This window comes from Micropterus salmoides, unplaced genomic scaffold, assembly GCF_014851395.1.
Source record: "Micropterus salmoides isolate LMB-PRFRI ecotype aquatic unplaced genomic scaffold, ASM1485139v1 Ms_hic_scaffold_23, whole genome shotgun sequence".
Lineage (NCBI taxonomy): Eukaryota > Metazoa > Chordata > Actinopteri > Centrarchiformes > Centrarchidae > Micropterus > Micropterus salmoides.
Window position 1 is genome coordinate 4753596 of NW_024041484.1, and position 18794 is coordinate 4772389.

The window sequence follows — 18794 nt, forward strand, 5'->3', positions numbered from 1 at the left end:
CCAACTACAGAGATATGAGAGGAATAAACAAACAGGTTAACACATAGGAGAACACCTACACAAACATAGAAGGCAGCCATATAGTCTCACTCTTTTCCTTTTCAGAAACACAATCACAAACACACAGGAAAATCCACCACCATCTCTCCTTCTTTCTGCCTCACGCAGACAAGTGAACACAGCAGCAGCCGCTGTTAAAATACACAGCATGCAGATTAAAGAGGCAGCATTGAGAGTGAAGGAGAACATGATGGCTACAACAATAGAAACAGCGTGGGGAGCCCAGAGAAACACGCCTGCTACCGCTGACTGTTGGCACATGAACACTCATGGACGAGTTGGTTAAAGGGACAGATGGAACTTTTATTAAGACCACAAAACCTTTTCCATGAACCCTGTCGCTCCTGTTGCAAAAAGGGCGTTTTTGCTTGCTTGCCCTCCCTCCCTCCCTCCATACCAGTGCCTATGTTAAACAGAAGAGAAGATTAGGAGCTATTTATTGCTTAAATTATTTTGCAATATGCTTTTACTACATGCACCATTAGCTGGCATTAGAAGCACCCTCTTCCATTTTTGTTCCGTGAGGAAATTAAGGCATGCTTACAGTGACCAATGACTCAATGTACATATGGCATTATAATAATATACAGTAAACTAGAAAAAAAAAAAAAAATGTACATTAAACATTTTATATTTGAACTGCAACCAATTATTTAGTGACCTAAACCATTTCCCAATCCTGTATATAGTGTAGAATAACCCAGTTGAAGAGACTTGAGTTGGCCTAACTTATTTTAGGCTAACATAAACCCCTACAATGTCTTTAGCACATGTCACAGTAAATATGATATAATGATTCAGATCCTTTCAGTAATGACTGCCTGCAATATGATGATCACTGTTCAGATGTACAAGAGGCCTCCATCTTTTTATTCACCACCACGCCACTAAGTTTAATGTCATTTCTGCTGTTAAAGACCACTTCACAGTTAATACTATCATACTGTCACCTCCGTGGTGTCAGGGTCAGAGGTGAACTGTGTGAGAGGACTGAGCTTTCCACCAGGCTAAAATCACACCCTTCATTTCCATGGCGGATAATTCCACATTACTCTCTTAAAGCGTCTTGCAGGACGAGGATTAGTGCCCCCTGGGTCATCATTTAGACATACACACACATGCACACACACACTCACTCGCTACACATCACCTGTCTTTCTTTCACAAACATATACAGAGCCTTTCTCTGTGTATGGGTAGTTGTATTCAAAATGAACCAAAAGCCCGCTGGCCTTTAATAACAGAGGAGCAGCAGCTCTCTGCGTGCTGCCACCGTGACACCAAACTGAGGCGTAACATGGCTGCAGGTGGCGCATCATCGTGGGCAACATCAGGGCAATCTGGTTCACATGCAGGCAACAGAGGACTGAAGGTACGGCTTCATCTTCAAACAGACACTTCTGTGTGGGACTGGTGGCGGGGAAATGTGGCATAACTTCTGTGTGTGCATACCGGGTGTATGTTGGTGCTGATAGACGGATGTACAGTTTGAGTGTTGTAAACACAAGCATTCAGCTCGCTCAACTCCCTTCTGCCAGTGAAGCATCTCTGAAACTAGCTCAATATTTACCTTGGTACATCCCTGCCAGTTCCTCCGTCAGCAGGGTAATCACTAATGAAATTACCAATGACATTTGGTGCAAGTACAAGGAACAGCAGATTGACAGAATTTTGTGGTCATCTACAGTTTTTAAGCTATGGCTGTAAGGCTAACTGTAATGTTAATGTTACCTCAAATTTATTTCTGGGAATGATATCCATCTAATAAACTCTGAAAGTATCTTCTCATTATAAAGTACACATCCTCCATCAGGATTCCTTTCACACATAAAGACAAATCTCTGTCCTTGCTGAAAGTTTTCTGGTGGATTGTGAGCAGAAGACAAGTGATACGGGTCAATAACAGCCCCACAACACACACACACACACACTCTCTCTCTCTCTCTCTCTCTCTCTCTCTCTCCTCCAGCCCTTTCATGAAAAATCTAGATGGGAGACAGACTCTGGAATTCGTCAACGGAGTAAACAATTAAAGCATAACTGCATGAATAACTGCAGCAACCTTCATTATTGTGTACCTCTGTGTACATCACTATGGCAGGATAGATGTAGATTATGTTAACTAACTATGACTATTTGATTGTCAAAGCTTCACAGTTCTTTCCCAGAATTGTTTTGCCAGTTAAATAGCCACTGAAATAACATTTTAACCAAGGCCGCATACAGTTTAACAAACCATGTAATTTCAAGTAGTTAGAGGCAGGATACTTTCAGAGGAAATGCTGAAGGGAAGCCTCCCATTAACTAAAAGTTAGACTAGTATAATGACTAATATCAGCAAGAATTCAGACGTCAGCTCATAAGAAGATCATTTTACTCGAAAGCTTTGGGGGCGATAAGTCAGATTAAAAGCATACAGCGAAAACTTTTCCAGGCTTCTATCTGATTTAGGATGCTTTCAGACTGTTAGGAGCATTTTAGCAAAACTACCCAAAAGGCATGCGTTGGTGGAAGTTGCTACAGGACACAGGTGGTCAGACATTAGGACTGTACTGTTTTGGAAAAGCGCATCACAGCAGGAATCGTTTTCTCCTAAACAGTTTTTTAGCACAATGCTAAGTGACACACCACACCGTATTCTAACTGCTATGTGCACATATTTAACAGTGTGTTGATGAATCACGTTGCATTATGCCGTGGCTACAGTAAAGCCAGGCTCAACTCTGTTTGCCATACTCTGCTTTTCTTTCCTAGAGCCCTCTACTAGTGTTTTTTGCCGCAGTGTCATTGTTGGTGTGACAAAGGACCTTAATTTTTTTCTATTTAGCTTTATTTGTGAGTTTTGGTGTCCTATTATGGCTTAAAGGAATAGCTTTGAAACTACATTAAAGGCCATATATTGTATCGCAGAAAGCTGCTTCAGCACTGCGCTCTAGGGGTTGAAACTTGCAGGCAATGTCACCTCTGGCCACATGCCAATCAGTGATGATACAGCAGCAGTGGTGTTAGTATGCAGATCTTTAAAGTAAAAGTAAAAGTACAAGCATCAAAATGTAGCCTACTTAATGTCCAAAAGTAAGAGGACTCATTATACAGAATGTCCCATTTCAGAATAATGTTTATTATATAACTGAATTATAATTATTGATTAATTCATAATGTCAATGACTTGAATGTTGCAGCTGGTAATGGTGGGGCCTATTTCTCACACTATATAAAGGGTAGCTTTGTGAATTTCCCCAAGGGATCAATAAAAGGTGATCCTAACCTATAATAATAAATCAAAATGTATTTGTTGATTATATTTTGTATCATTAATCTGAATCTGCAAAGTAATAAGTAACTAAAAGTACCAAATAAATGTAGTGGAGTAAAAAGTACAATATTTCCTTCTGGAGTGGAAGCATAAATTGGAAGAAAACTGAAATACTGAAGTAAAGTGCAAGTAAGAATTGTACTTAAGTAGGTAAAGTAAGTAAATGTGCTTAGTTACTTTCCTGCACAGTATTATTTTTTTAAGTAAGCACTTGAACAGTTGTGTGTTTGCATCACAATGACACGCGGTCTGTGACATCATGAAGGCATTTGTGTGGCCGTTTTGCATTAATGTCCATTCACACAACGTAACAGGACAGCCTGCCAGTGAGGGAAGGATTTGCTGTCCATTACCCAGAATTCACTCCAGCCTAAGGCAAGCTTAGCAGAGCCCCTATCCTTGACTAAAATAAATAAAGTTTTTAAAAAATCCATTCAACGCTCTGGATTTTATTTATGGAAAAAACTTCTGATGAACAGCTAATGCGCTGGATTATAATATCTGAGAATAACTCATGTTTGTGTGGTTCTTTTCTAACAGTAACCCCTCCGGTGATAACAGATTCAAAAAGACAGAAAACACACATCAGTTTTGCTCACTGGGATGTAAAACCTCATGCTGTTCAGCTGCACTCCATCCAGATAAAATTTTAAATTCAAACATGTTAATTGTCACACAGTTCACTCCTTTGCCTAAGTGTAAAAACACTTAAAAATGATCATAAAGGAAGGAGAGAGATGCCAAATGTTGCCTTTATGTTTGCATCTCTCCTATTCCCAGCATGAGGCACTGCACTCCTTTTGGGAATGATAAAATGTCCCGTAGGTTACTTTTGTGTTTGTCATTTCTAGGATGCAGTCTGGAGCCGAAAGGAGTACTCAATTAGATCTAAATGGGTGAGTGTTGAAATTACATTTCTGTAACCCAATAAACAAAATCCCCTGCAACAGGAACAACAGCGTTACAGATATAGGATACATGGCTAAAATAAACAGCATCAAATGTAGGGTATAGGCTCTGTTTGGCATGGGCCTACACACCTAAATCACACTGCTGCTAGGAATATCCACCCTGACAGTGTTAACACCTTGTTTGCTTATGCCAAATGGAAAAATATGCTTGTGTTGAAGAGATAATTGCACTGGTTCCCAAATCAGGCTGTGTCACTGTCTGGAAATGAATCAGATTCAGTAGAGAAATAAAATGCAATTCAAACAAAATTAAAGGTTGGAAAGAAATGACTTCAAGCAGCTGCAAGACATCAGCTGTTTTAGTTTTTGAGACTTTATGCCAACTTGGAACTTACTTTCTTTACTCTTTCTGCGAGATTTGGGGTTTAAAATTGGTTTAAATGGGCACGCTATAGAGTGTGTTTCTGTGAATGAAAAGAAGGTGGGGAGTGAGGTGTAAAGAGGCTGTTATTGTGTATGTTTTGAGAGCCCCAGACGCAGCGGTGCGCCCTTACCCTCGCCGCTCTGGAGGAGTAGGGATCCTCGAAAAGATTCCAGATCACCGGCTGCCACTTCCTCCACAGGCTGACATTACCGTCGGCAGCCACGTCCTCAATGCCGAGCCTCTTCCCTATCTCGTCGTCCTCGTCCCCGTTGTCCACGTTAAGCTCAAACACGTCCAGAGCCTCCTCCGCGTCCCGGTGCTGCCGGTATGTCATCCAGCAGCAGGGCTCCACGTCCGTCTCATCGATGCCCCAGAAGGAGAGCTCCTCCTCAAACAGCGGTCCGCACACATCCGCCGGGCAGTGGAGTTTCCCGGTGCGGTAATAGTTGAGCACGTAGGCGAAGACACCCGGGTGGCGGTCGAAGAAGTACTCGTTGGTCCGCGCGTTGTACTCGATGAAGCCGGGGACTTGTTGCAGCTGATCCAGCACGGAGTCGATGTCCGAGTCGGAGGCGAGCAGGGCCAGACGCGTCCCCGGCAGGGTCTTCAGGGTGGTTTTGTAGGTTTCGTGCCTGGTGCCCCCGACGTTGAGGATTATCCTCTCGTTGTCGTCAAACTTGCCCATCGCTCTGTAACAGACATGACTTGATGGAAAGCGGGGGAAGTTGGCGAGTGCAGTCCGGAGGTAACGGCGAGCCCGACGCGCACACACCCACAGTCCTGTTCAAAAAAGCTCCAGGATTTTGGCCGTGGTGCGCAGCATCTCCGATTTCACTCATCCGACGCTTTTGTGGCTACATAGAGGGCCGAGGAGGATGTCCATTGTTTGTTTAGGACGAATTCGGGGAGGCGGAGGTCGTCGATTTGTATCACACCATCCGCTCAGACAGTCAGTGCTCAGAGTGTTGAATGATCTCAACCGGTGGCTCCAAACAGACTGCGCTGCTGCTGCGTCTGCGGCGCCCCTGCCCTCTCCAAAACGCACAACCGCTCGTCAGCGTCGGGGTCGTTATTCCAAAAACACGTAACAGAAGACCTGAGATTCCTTTCAAAAAAGTAATGTCGGCCCTTTCCTCATCACTATCTGGAAAAAAAAACATTACTTTTCAATTACACTCCATTGGTCTTATTTATTTGCTTTAGAGATCAAACACCAGGAGTAGTCAGCTTCACTGAAATCAATCAGCGCGCATATCCACTGCTGTAGTCACGGGCTGGCTTGATAAAACAAACAAAAGAGGACAAATGGATCCTGATTAAGTGAGTTTAGTTAACAGCAACCAATCAGGAAACTGAGTTTTGGTGCTGAGAAATGACTGAAAACAATGTTCATTTTAAAGATCAGATCATTTCAATGTGAACAGCAAACTCTCTGCTGTCTTAGAAATTAAAATCAGGGATAACATAATGGCTTTTTAATGTGATTTAGGCCTTGCATCCTCAACAGGTCATGTCAAGACAGCTTTGTCTGTTTTCATCCTTACAGAGTTCCAGTGGGTTATGATTACTAGAGGTTTAATTGCCCTAATTTATTGTTATCTAGGCCTATGGGATTTCAAATACTTTATGAGAGAGTTTTTCTTCTGAGCATCACAGAATGAAGGAGCAGCAATGCCTTGTGTTTTGAGCCTTAACATCCTTTTTCCACAAGTGTGTATGTGCATGCCAGGCTCTTCACTGTTGCTGTTAACTTAAACTAATCTCTTTAATCTCTCACAGCACCAGGTGATGTGACCTACCACACCCTGATTTTGACCAATTTTGACAAATTAAACAGCAATTATTTTGAATGTCATTTTTAAAGCAGCTTATAAAATGTGAATATTTGCTGGGTATCTTTAGGGATATTAAGCTAAAAAACTTTTTGTGTTAGACTATTGGTGGACAAAACAAGCAATGTGAATATGTTTCAAATAATTGTGATGGGCATTTTTATATTAATGGACAAAACAATGTATATATCAATCCCTAAATTAGTGAAAATAACAGACACATTAATTGAAAATGAACAAGTAAGTATACTAGCAATAGTACTTTTAGATGTTGTGAAAGAGGCAGGAGTTTAGCCCTGCTTGCGTAAGAAGGTCTCTCACAAAACAGCTGTGGTGTCCGAACAATAATGCTGCGATGATGTGTTGAGAAGACACTGACACTGTTCTTGATCATAAAAGTTTATTAAATCAAGGAGTTCAGCATCAATTACAAGCTCTGCAGCAGCTTGGAGAGTGACCCAGCCCGATGGCCACTCTGTCACTCTGTTCATCAAACACAGCTTATATAGGGTATGTGTAGGTATCTGTTAGGTACCATAGAGGGGTTTGAGTCTGCAAAATAAAAGGTCAAACCCATAGAAGGGTACAGTACTATTTTGAAGTAACAAAACAAGGGGTTAGAAGTCAAATTCTATAGAAGGGTTCAGTCCCTACATAACCACCAATCACTGCTCTCCCCGTAGAAGGTCACTGACCCTCTGTCCTGCTGCTACACTGCTATTTTGAACTGTTATGAGTCAAATGCATAAATATTGGATACTACACAACGATATATACAGGAACAAACAAAGTTTTCTAAAAACTGCAACGTGGTAATGATGGCGATGGTGTTTCCACATCCAATAATGTTCGGAGTTTTGACCCTCTTCTATAAACCAGGAAATGTTGATCATATTATTGCCATGAAAAAAAGCAAATGCATGTGTCTTTGTTTTCTTAATAAAACAACACTGAATGGACAATTTATTTGGTTGTGAAATCACTCCACCTCCAAAGGGCAGTATTATTTGACTTCAATTTTTTAAATATAAAAAACACAGCCATTTATATACAGAAGATATAAATTATAATCCTGTCTCATTGTTTTAAGACCATGGTGTTTGTAAGTGTCAAAACTCTTTATCCAAGCTGTCACACCAGAAAGGCATATAGAGAAGCATAAAGAGCAACTAAGTCAAAGTAAATGGAAGGAACTCAGGACTTTCAGGCACTGGGGTTTGAGTCCCATATGAAAAAAACTTATTTTCTGTTTAGGATGTATAAAGCTACTGAATGCACACTGTGTACATAAACTGTAGCAGAATAGCTGAACAGCCCCATGCGTGGTAACAATATATTTAAACGTTGGTAGAACGTCCAGCTGATGGCCAGGTCACGTCCTGCACGTTGGCACAACTTTCATTTTGGAACTATTTTTTAACAATGATGAGGCCTTTTGATTGGACGACATTTAATGCCCCAGTGTTTGCTTGGAGCTGATGCCAGTGAGATTACAGTTCTCTGACTGCACTAAGGCAATGTTCCATTAATTACCAAAACTTGCACTAGCCTAATAGTTGAGGTAGTAGAAATGGTAATTCTAAGAATAGAGGCAGGGAGTAGTATAGTAGTAGCACTAGTTATAGTAAAAGCATGTAGGGCCACATTAACCTGCTGGGGGGCCCAAGGGCAAACATTTACCCTGGTGTATGTGTCTTGCTGCCTGTCATATGTCACAGTGCAGTACAACAGCTTCATTATATTTTGCCGAGGGCTCCACAAACCAACCATTATCTCTATGCAAACAATCTCTCTCCAGGTCTGTATGTGTATGACTGATAATTTGAGTAAAATTTATTTCAGAATATGCACAATGTCTGCATAATGTCCACTTAAATAATAAAGGGATTAAAAACAGATTTTGTTTTTAAATGGACAATTCTGTTGCGAACCGAAGATAAAGTTCGTAATGGTCCCCAGTTGTTATTTATTATTCTGTGTGCAGGTTCACATGCATCTCGGCATTTTCTCTATTCATCCTCCCAACACATAAAAAAGCCTTGTTATGAGTTAGAAAATGTGAGCGAGAGAGAGATGCTAAAAAGAAATCTCTGCACTCTCTCTTGAAACTGAAAGGTTTTGTGGATAAGTGCAGAGAGGCAGCTGTCTTCCATAAACCGTCATCTGACAGTCTCCACTCTCCACAGTGTAAGAGGAGGAAAGAGTGACATCTTGAGCGAATCTAAGCACAGCTCAATCAATGAGGAGACACAGCAGGCAGCTCGCCTATAATTACATGCATCGTTATTCCCTGATGTAAGGCTGCTTTGTAAAACTGCAGCCTCTGAGAAACCTAATAACTCATTACTAGTCTTGATCAAATCTGCTGAGAAATAGATGTCTTTCTGTTTTTAAATTCTGGGTTTCCAAATAGAAGTAAATAATAAATAAATGTTAATTTTATTCTTTCTTGTTTTTTAAGTGGTCGTTTTTATTTCAGTATGAGCTACGCTGACTTTGTTCCACATTTGAATGGCTCTTCAGCATTTTAAATTGGGCCTAAACTGGCAGAGGGAACTGGTTAACAATCCCGACTGGAATTTTTTTAAATTAATTTGTCCATCTATTAATTATCTTACACTATAGTGATAGATAATACAGCGAGATTTCCATTTATAGTGCTGTTCACCCATGTTGCCAACATAGTGTTTGTACAGCTTGTCACCAGAAAAAAGTCATATAGGTTGATTATTATATAGCTTATTGCATATGTATGTTTTATGTTAGGCCGTGACCTCTAGTTAAAGCATAAAAAGTCAGGTGACGTAGTCTAAAGACAGAGAAAGGTAAGGTGAATGGATGTGACAAGTAAACTAAGGACTTTCATGCAGGAGGTTTGAGTTAAATAATGTTTTGTAGATGACTTACGTAATTATTAATTACATTTGTAATTATAAAATAATTATTTAAACCCAAACCGCAATCTTTTCCTAAACCTAACCAGGTGGTTTTATTGCCTCAACCTAATCAAACTACCAACGTTTCACAACATGTACCACATGGGACTTAGGTCACGTCACGTCAACGTATTGAGATTCCGGTAAACCTTTCATTGGACTGGTACTTACTAATGCTGGTACATGTTGTTTTGAGGAGCGGCCATATATGTAAATTGTACTTTCCAATGGACATGTGATTTTTTGGGTTAATTGACAATCAACCTATCTTGTCATTCTGGTATGAGGATGTGATATGATTTTAAGAATGTGATGATGAGAGCAGTAAAGCCTTTAGCACATGTTATAGGTCATATACTGATCAAGCGGCAATCTCCAGGTCTGAAAAGTAAGGGCAATGTGGAAGTACATTAAACCTGCATTCTTTCTAATGGCCAGCAGGAGGCAACTCCACTGGTTGCAAAGAGAAGTCGGCTTGCACTGGAGTCAGTGACAAAATGGCCCTACTACTGACTTGATTTATTACCTCAGTAAACACGTTTATGATCTCAATTACTAGTTCTAGTCTTCAATACAGCATGTTGTTATTTAGTAAAGAATGGTCCCATTTAGAGTAAAATAGACTATAAAGAAGGCTATGCTTTAGAACGTGGTTACCTTGTGATTGACAAGTCACTACCACAGCAACCTGTCAATCAATAAAGGCTAATGGTATCCACTACACTGTGTACATTAAACTAGCTGTGAACTTGTTTTTTGGTACTGATGGGGTTTTGGTCTCAGAACTTTCACGCTTTCACAGTGTGTTTTCAGTTTAAGTTAATTGCAACATTTTGGTTACTTAAAAATGTCTTGTTCAGCATTTGGTTGTAGTAAGAGACACTGGAAGTTGGCTGTTTTCTGGTACATACATTTTGTTTTAAACCTGCTTTTCGCTAGCCAAAATTAGCATACCGATTAATATCACAGTTAACGTGAATTAGGAATGCAGCTTGCTAACCAAGGTAGCTATGGTCACTTTTTGTTCCAAAAAAGCAAGATGGCAATGGCCATAAACCAATGGGTGACTTCACAGTGTCGACGTCCATTTCATACAGACTATGACAGTGATTTAGAAATTAACATGTGGTCTCATCTGGGAGATTGTTTTAATATTTTAATCAGCCAATACTCAGTTTTCTTATTAATTGTATTGCAATAAGAAACAATAGATACCAAGAACAAAGGAGGATGAATGGAATGACTTTTCTTTGTGTTGATATCAGAGACATATATTGGCCATCGGCCGCCCTACTCCTGAAATATCGGCAATGGCCTTTGAAAAACTGTATCGACCACTACTTTTCTGTGTACATAGTTATTTGCACTAGTTATCTTTTCTCTGTCATGGAAATGTGTCAACTGCAAGCTGCAGTAATTTACAAGAGAGAGGGGAGAGAAGATAAGTTGGTGTTGAATTGAATGTTAGTATTGAAACAGACTGGACTATTTGGCAGCAAGAGTAACAAATTGTTTTAGTACAGGTTAGGGTTTATTTACTCAAGTTCCATTAAGCTATAATGAAACATAATGGAAACAAGCAACAATTGCTGCTGCTGCTGCAGCCACGACATTTATCAGTTCAACATATGACAACGGTGCCATGTGCTGAAGGGTGAAGCATTGGCAAAGCCCATCTGCATCCTTAAATGCTCTAATATCATTTTTGTGGTTATGAGCGTTTACTATCTTGAAAAACAGAGTAGTAATTTATACCACTAAATATGTAAAAATGGGGCCCGGTTTTAACTATAGTGCACTAGAGTAGTACCATTGCCAGTGCACCTGATGGAGCCAGAGTCCCTTAAGAAAATAAATTACATTTTCAGTGTAGTCAACAGAGGTCAACAGGGAATTGTTAGTGGTGACCAGCAGAGGTCAATTTAAGTCATACAGTAGGGATAAACCGGGGCGAAAGTAACACAGCGATTTTCTCAAAGCCCTGACTCCATTTGCAGTCCAAGCTGTGACAGCACCTTCAGCACGCAACCCTTGATGGAGATACCAAATATCGCATGATTTCGTCATCGTTTTCTGCGGCCGTCTTCGGAAAACTGTTTTCGAGCACGGCAAGTAAATTTCTGAAGCGGTACTGTTTTTCGAATTACAAGTTGTATCTCTTGTTTCATGTGTCACAGCAATGATTAATCTAGAGGTTATTTAGTGCTTTAACATAACCTTAAGTTTGCCCTGACAGAGATTTTCAGTGTAAAAATAAATTGTGTTTATATGTCAGGAGTTCCTGTCGGGACAAAAGTATGTTTGTTACTTTCAACCCTCCTGTGTGTTACTTTCGACCCTCCTGTGTGTAACTTTCGACCCTCCTGTGTGTAACTTTCGACCCTCCTGTGTGTTACTTTCGACCCTCCTGTGTGTTACTTTCGACCCTCCTGTGTGTAACTTTCGACCCTCCTGTGTGTTACTTTCGACCCTCCTGTGTGTAACTTTCGACCCTCCTGTGTGTTACTTTCGACCCTCCTGTGTGTTACTTTCGACCCTCCTGTGTGTACTTTCGACCCTCCTGTGTGTAACTTTCGACCCTCCTGTGTGTACTTTCGACCCTCCTGTGTGTTACTTTCGACCCTCCTGTGTGTTACTTTCGACCCTCCTGTGTGTAACTTTCGACCCTCCTGTGTGTAACTTTCGACCCTCCTGTGTGTTACTTTCGACCCTCCTGTGTGTAACTTTCGACCCTCCTGTGTGTTACTTTCGACCCTCCTGTGTGTAACTTTCGACCCTCCTGTGTGTTACTTTCGACCCTCCTGTGTGTTACTTTCGACCCTCCTGTGTGTTACTTACGACCCTCCTGTGTGTAACTTTCGACCCTCCTGTGTGTTACTTTCGACCCTCCTGATATTGATAGACCACACCTGAGTTAGTGACCACAGCAAAAATACATCACTGTCTACAACATAATCTTGTCATAATCATAAAATCATGTTTTTCTGAAAAATGGTACTTTCGCCCCTGCTCTCCCTACATGAACTCTTTAAAAAACATCTACTGTGGTAGCATTACTCATTTCCCGACCTGCTGCTTCCCACTTCAATTTAAAATGAACCAGCTGGTGAATTGTTAAATTGGGGTGTTGAAGCCTTTTAATGTTTTACTAATGAGGCCATTCATCCCAGAAGATGAAGTATCGGGTACTATTGTGGGTCAAGACGGTCCATGCCAGCCTTGCACTGGCCCATACAGGAAGCAACTAGCATTCAGAGTCTCTCGCTCCCCCCTCTCCCTCCCTGTAATATCTTCACTAAAAATAGAGCAGCCAGATTGCTGATCTTTATCGGGAACTGGAGAGTAAGAAAAAAGAAAAGTCTCTTGGAAAGCCAAGGTCCTTGGCCAGTCCATTTTTCCCAAGTAGAGCCACAGGATCAGTCCCAGAGAGGGCTGAAGGCTAGACAGGCAGCCTTGGCTGGTTTCAAATTAGGTTCACAATAACATCAATCAGAAATGCAAGAATAGGGTATAATATGATTATGTTCAATGTTTTATAAGTAGAGGATTTTGTGAAAAGAAAAGCCAGTTTCAATGTCATATTTCACTTATATTAAATGCAATATAAAAGAAAAACCTAAAATTAGGCCACGGTAGAGGACAGGATGGTACATATTCATCACAAGAAGTTGGAATTGAAAAAAATAATGCTAAGGCAATGGGACAAAATAAATTTCCATCAACAGAATAAAGATGATAAGATTGTATGAAGCTTCCGAGAAATTAACTGGATGATGGTTAATACTGCTGAAATGTATTCCTGTTTCTGAGCTACAGAGCAGAAGCCTTGTCACCCAGAGCTAAGGAGAGTTTTCTTCCCTTTCAGTCTGAACTTTGTGTGCCGTCCTGCACAGACTGTCTGCTGGGTTTATATCTGATGAAGCACAATACCTCTGCCTCCCTCCCAGAGGTCTGACAACACAATCCTGCTGACTTTGAAGACGTCCAGGGACCAAAAGGGCAGTTGAAATCTGAAATAAAAACTCTGCTGTTTCAAATGCCCCTTCAAATAATGACAAAAACTGAAATGCTTACATGTTGAGATCTTATTTCTATCACAGTAAGAGGGCAACATGGCACCACGGAAATGCCCAATGGGCACTGTGTACTTACTGTCTTTAATTCCTCTTGAGAGAATGCAGTTATTTTCCCAACAAATAAGTCAAGAAAATAGACTGAGCACTTTCACCACTGTCTCATCACATAACTACAGATTTGTAGTGTTTTAGTACAGTGGAAACCTCCTGGTGATCGCGTCTGTCTGGGTCATATTAATCACGCTAAGCAGACAATTATTACATTCAAATGTCTTTTCTTTTCTTTTATTTCTCAGGTAGATTACCATCTAATAGACATTTGGATATTTATTACATGAATGTAAAGTAATAAAACAGACAGCTTTGGTATTTCAAAATAAAATCCACTTTTCAAATGACTGTACAAATTCAATTTCTGTGAATTCAAATACACTATACATTAATAGAATACAGTATGGTATATAAAGTAGTTCAAATTGTAATAGCCTAAATTTGTATTGTGCTGTTTACAAATGCAAGTAGACTATTAAGCCACCGCTTGGTGCTGCTTTCAGTGCATATCTACATTCTCAACAGCCTGAAAATAAACTGTGGGCTATCAATGCCAAACTGGAAGCAGAGTTTGAAAACAAAAACTTTCATAAAATATTTAGATTTTTTTCTATATGTTTCTGAAAAGACGCAAACTGAACACTGTAAGAGGACTACTTGATTAAGCAAATCGTTTAAACATTGCTGCTTCCCAGCTGGGGCATTTTTGTATTGTGTTTTTGGTGTTCTTAATTTATTGTCTAGTTATGTTAATAAATTCACTTGATTTGGTGTTTTTAAAGGTGTTTATTTGTGTTGAGTTTGGGTCAGTGTTGGGATGTTGTTCGTCCCATGTTGCCACCAAAGGGTGGGACGTAACAAATGGGGGCTCGTCCGGGATAGAACAACCATGAGGTGAGATAAAGCTGTGCATCTGATGGCCTTGAGTGTAGTGGTTGTCTCTTTTGTTAGAATATCTGTAAGTTGTGGCTACATGTTGTGCTTTTGACTGGGGTAACTCAGTAGCTTGGGAGTTTTTGCTGTTGAGCACTCTAACTAGGTAGCCACCGGGCAGGTTTAAAGATCTTGCCACTTTGTTTTTTTGCCTTTCTTATTTTTGGTGGCAATTCTGAGTGGGGGCACGCTTCAGTGGATCGCAGATGGCTACATCTGTGGCCTTCGGTGATGCACTGAGTTCAGCGTTTAAAGTCGCCTCGAGCTCGGCAAGCCACTGAAGACTAGCTAGATTAGTTTAGCCATCTTGGTAGGTAGGTTGGGGTGTCTCTATGCAGCTTGTTTTCCCTAGCACTATGCACAACAGCTTTAGCTATTTGTTTGAGATGACTGCTTTGTTTGGTCACTTCTCTTCCAGCTGTGAAATACTCTTGTTTGCAATAACTTGTGGATCGTGACCCATTGTTTAGTGGTAACTGTACTCCACATTTGGTAGGTCACTCGTCGGTTGCTTCTTGGGTGTAAGTTGGCAACATTTGTGTGTAGTTTACTACAATGTGACCATTTTGTGTTGTGGTTGTTGCAGTCCACTTCTGGTGTGGTCACACGTGTGTTATTGCGGTTGTGTATTTAGTTACAGAACATTAATTTTAGTTTTTTGTGCGTTTGGGATGTGCTAACACCACAGACCTTTGGATTTAAAGTGGTGGGGGTATCCTCCCAGTTCGTCAGGTTCGGTTGTGTTGCTGGTTTCCTAAATCCTCAAGTAACCAGGGTATGTGGTTGATGACCACATGGTGCCCATATTGTGTTGCGACAGTTCACTTTTGTTGGGTCATGGTGTGTTGCTGTTTGTGTATGGCAGCTACCTTGTAGTTGGTCTACTTGTGTTGACCCTTTTGGTGTGTGGCTGTTGTGCTCCACTTTTGTGCGGGTCACCAGTGTTACAGGGGTGTAGGTAAATGCAGTAACTTGTGTCTGGTTTTGTGGTCTTTTCACCTCACGATAGTGGCCAATTTGTGGAAGTGGCACCCGCTGATTTGGCTACAAGTGTGGTTGCTGTTCTTAAGCTCCAGTGCCAACTTAGTTATCCCTTGCATGTGGGATGTTCCACATTTGACCCACGTTCACTTTTTTCTTTAGTAAGCTGCAGTAATACCAATTTGGTTGATTTTAATTGTCTGCATATTGAGGCTTGAAGAGTTGCCATGTGGGTGCTCTCAGCAACATTGTATGTGCCTACTTGAGTGCAAACCTGGATTAGTGCACCTGTGAGGTGTTGTCTCGTGGATTTATTTTTGTAAATTTACTTGGGTTTACCTAAACATACAGCCTTGGTAAGTCATACCTCAGTTCGGTCCAGTGCATTCCTAAGAATAACTTGTCACAGTGAACGCTTGTGAGCTATATTTTGTCCATGTTGATGTTGTACATGTGATTGTGTGACAATAAAGTTATTCTTTGTTTTAAGGGTGGGGGTGTTACGGCTGTATGTATTTCCCTGTGCTGTGTCCATGTTTTCTGTCCTTCAGTTCTGTTGTGGGAGTGCTCCAGCTAATTACCGAATAAGGTCCACCTGGCCTTTGAAGGCGGGCTTTAAAAGCTGCTGTGCAAGTGTCAGGAGGGGACCCTTCTTGATTTGGTACTGCTAGCCTTGCTGCTTCCCAGCTGGGGCATTTTTGTATTGTGTTTTTGGTGTTCTTAATTTATTGTCTAGTTATGTTAATAAATTCACTTGATTTGGTTGTTTTAAAGGTGTTTATTTGTGTTGAGTTTGGGTCAGTGTTGGGATGTTGTTTGTCCCACGTTGCCACCAAAGGGTGGCATGGGTATAGATTTGTATAGTAGTGATTCTGTCGCGAGCATATGATGCATTGAAGCAGCTGATCACTGTAACCCTGATCACTACAAGGGGTTTCCACTGTATTGCAGATCCGTAATGTTGGAATAGCTTATAGCTTGTCTGTGTAAGGAATGAAATGTTTCTCTTGTAAACTCACTTTAACTTTTGTTTTTTTTGGTGTGAGGCTCTGCTGCAAACACTTTTAGCAACATTCATTACCATGGTGTACAATTTTTAAAAAAAAAGACATTATCCTGCTAACCACGGGCCCTTGGATGGAATTAGGCAGAAGTCCCAGTGGAAGATGGAGCTGATTAAATGTTTTCCTAATTGAGAGAGCCAAACTAATTTGCAATGAATCCCAGATCTTTTTCTTCTGTTGCATGAGAAGAGCTCATTAATAAACTCTGTCTAATTATAAGTTATGATTAAAGAGGGTGGTTTATTTCAACAGGATACTTTGGAGAAGTTCTCAAAAATACTTGCATTTGGTTGGAATTAATAAGGAGGGGATCTTGTACTCCAGTTTGATATTTATTCTACACAATTTTAATGAAATTCTAGACGATCATAAAATAAATCTATTAATAATCTATTTTATGTTTAAAAGAAAGAAACCTAAGAATTTCACACGTCAATCTAGCAAATTAACAATATGCCTTACCCACCCAGTGCACAGCATCAGACCTTTTTTTTTTTTACCTTATTGCTTTTGCTGTAACTGTGTTCCTGTGGCACCATCTGCAGGATCCAAAGGGAGTATCAACACTTCCTTTAGCTTGAATGCGGTGCAGGGATCACTCTGTAGCTGACTGTGAATCTGCAGATGCAAATAAGGGGTGTGACAGTATCCAGATGGAATATGGTGACAGTGATTAATAAGAATATTGGTAATAGAGGACATTTTGACTTGTTCCACACTCTGATCACTGATAAGCTAAGACTTATTACTGATGAATGTGGTCAGACAACAAGTGATGTTGGAGCATGACCTGTGAGGTTCTCCCTAATGGACCTGCAGAGAGACTTCAGAGTGATAAATGAAACTTTACTAAAATATTTTTTCAAAGGCATCTTTAATTAAGCGGAGCTATACAGTTAATTATTCAATAAGTTTCAGTGTTCAACTGACACATTGTTATTTCCAATGAAATGCTCATGTTCTGGCTCCTTTGGTCTTTCAACATTCAAAAACTTTTAGTTGAGTTTATGTCATTTTGCTCACAGAATCACAAACTACATTTAGATTGGGACTTTTTTTTAATGTACAAACTTTTATTTTGTTGTATAGGCTATTTGGTCATGTCCAAGGTTAACTTTTCATTATGAAAATTAAATTGTGGTAGTTACATCAACAGATTATAATGATTTCTCAACAGATGCAAAGTCTTGGTCTTGATCCAGCTAACTGTCAGTAGCTTTTAGCAGCTAAAGTAGCCAGATATTTAACTCAGAAGTTGAATATTGGACTTAAATTTGTCAGGGGGTCAGTTTCTGCTGAATGTGGGAAAAGGCAACTGCTCTCTCACACACAGGCCATATCAACTTAAAAAGTAATAATGAGTGCAGGTGGTGCGCGGTGGTGCAGTGGAGTGGTTAGCTCACAGCAAGAAGGTTGCAGGTTTGAACCTTGGTCGTTCCAGGCCTTTCTGTGTGGAGTTTGCATGTTCACCCCGTCACTGCGTGGGTTCTCTCCGGGTGTTCCGGCTTGTCCAAAGACATGCGGCCTAGGTTAATTGGGGACTCTAAATTGTCCTTAGGTGTGAATGTGACTGGTTCTTTGTTTATGTGTGGTCCTGCGATGGACTGGCCATTTCACCCAATGTCAGCTGGGATTGGTTCCAGCCCCCAGTGGCCCTGTACGCAGGATAAGCGGCTGACGATGGATGGATGAATTTACAGTTACAATTGCATTGCAGGTGTATTTGATTTTCAGTTGCATTATAATATATTTGATGATGGTTATTGCATTAAAATATAGCTTTTTTTTACCAGGCGAGGATGAAAATAAAGTTATTCCTGATTCATTTTGGGTACAGGTTAACTTCAACCTGAGTAATGGTCCAATCAATCAGAATAACATCTGTTTCTAAAGTGTATGTATCTTTCCATAATGTTTATGAAAGTTGTTTCATATGACTTTCTTTACCATTTAAAAGATATTAGGGGGTTCAGAGGCTTCTTCATCCTGATAAAAATCCAATATGGCAAGAAACAGGATGAAGCAGCTCAGACTTAAACATACTGGGAACCAATGGCTATATCCGGCCTCAGTTTCACAAATCCATATTGGTCCATATCTGTTCAAAATTCACGCAGACCAAACGGCATTACTTTTTTCATTGTTTTATTTTCTAAGGCAAGCTGAGTTTCCTCACTCAACCCCCACATGAAACGCACAACATTCAACAC

The 18794-nt window shown here is 40.5% G+C and overlaps 1 protein-coding gene across 5 annotated transcripts in view; it reads right to left on the reverse strand.

Annotated features, from left to right (window-relative positions):
- Positions 1–5847, reverse strand: part of kcnc2 (potassium voltage-gated channel, Shaw-related subfamily, member 2) — a 186324-nt gene extending 180477 nt beyond the window's left edge. For 3 of the 5 annotated variants that reach the window (XM_038738803.1, XM_038738802.1, XM_038738801.1), the window contains exon 1: positions 4842–5845. In XM_038738803.1, the coding sequence (XP_038594731.1) occupies positions 4842–5396 (555 nt within the window). In that variant the 5' untranslated portion in view covers positions 5397–5845. Of the gene's footprint in view, positions 1–4841 lie in introns of all 5 variants that reach the window. The other 2 variants (XM_038738804.1, XM_038738806.1) reach the window with 2 other exon arrangements.
- Positions 5848–18794: the final 12947 nt, after the last annotated feature.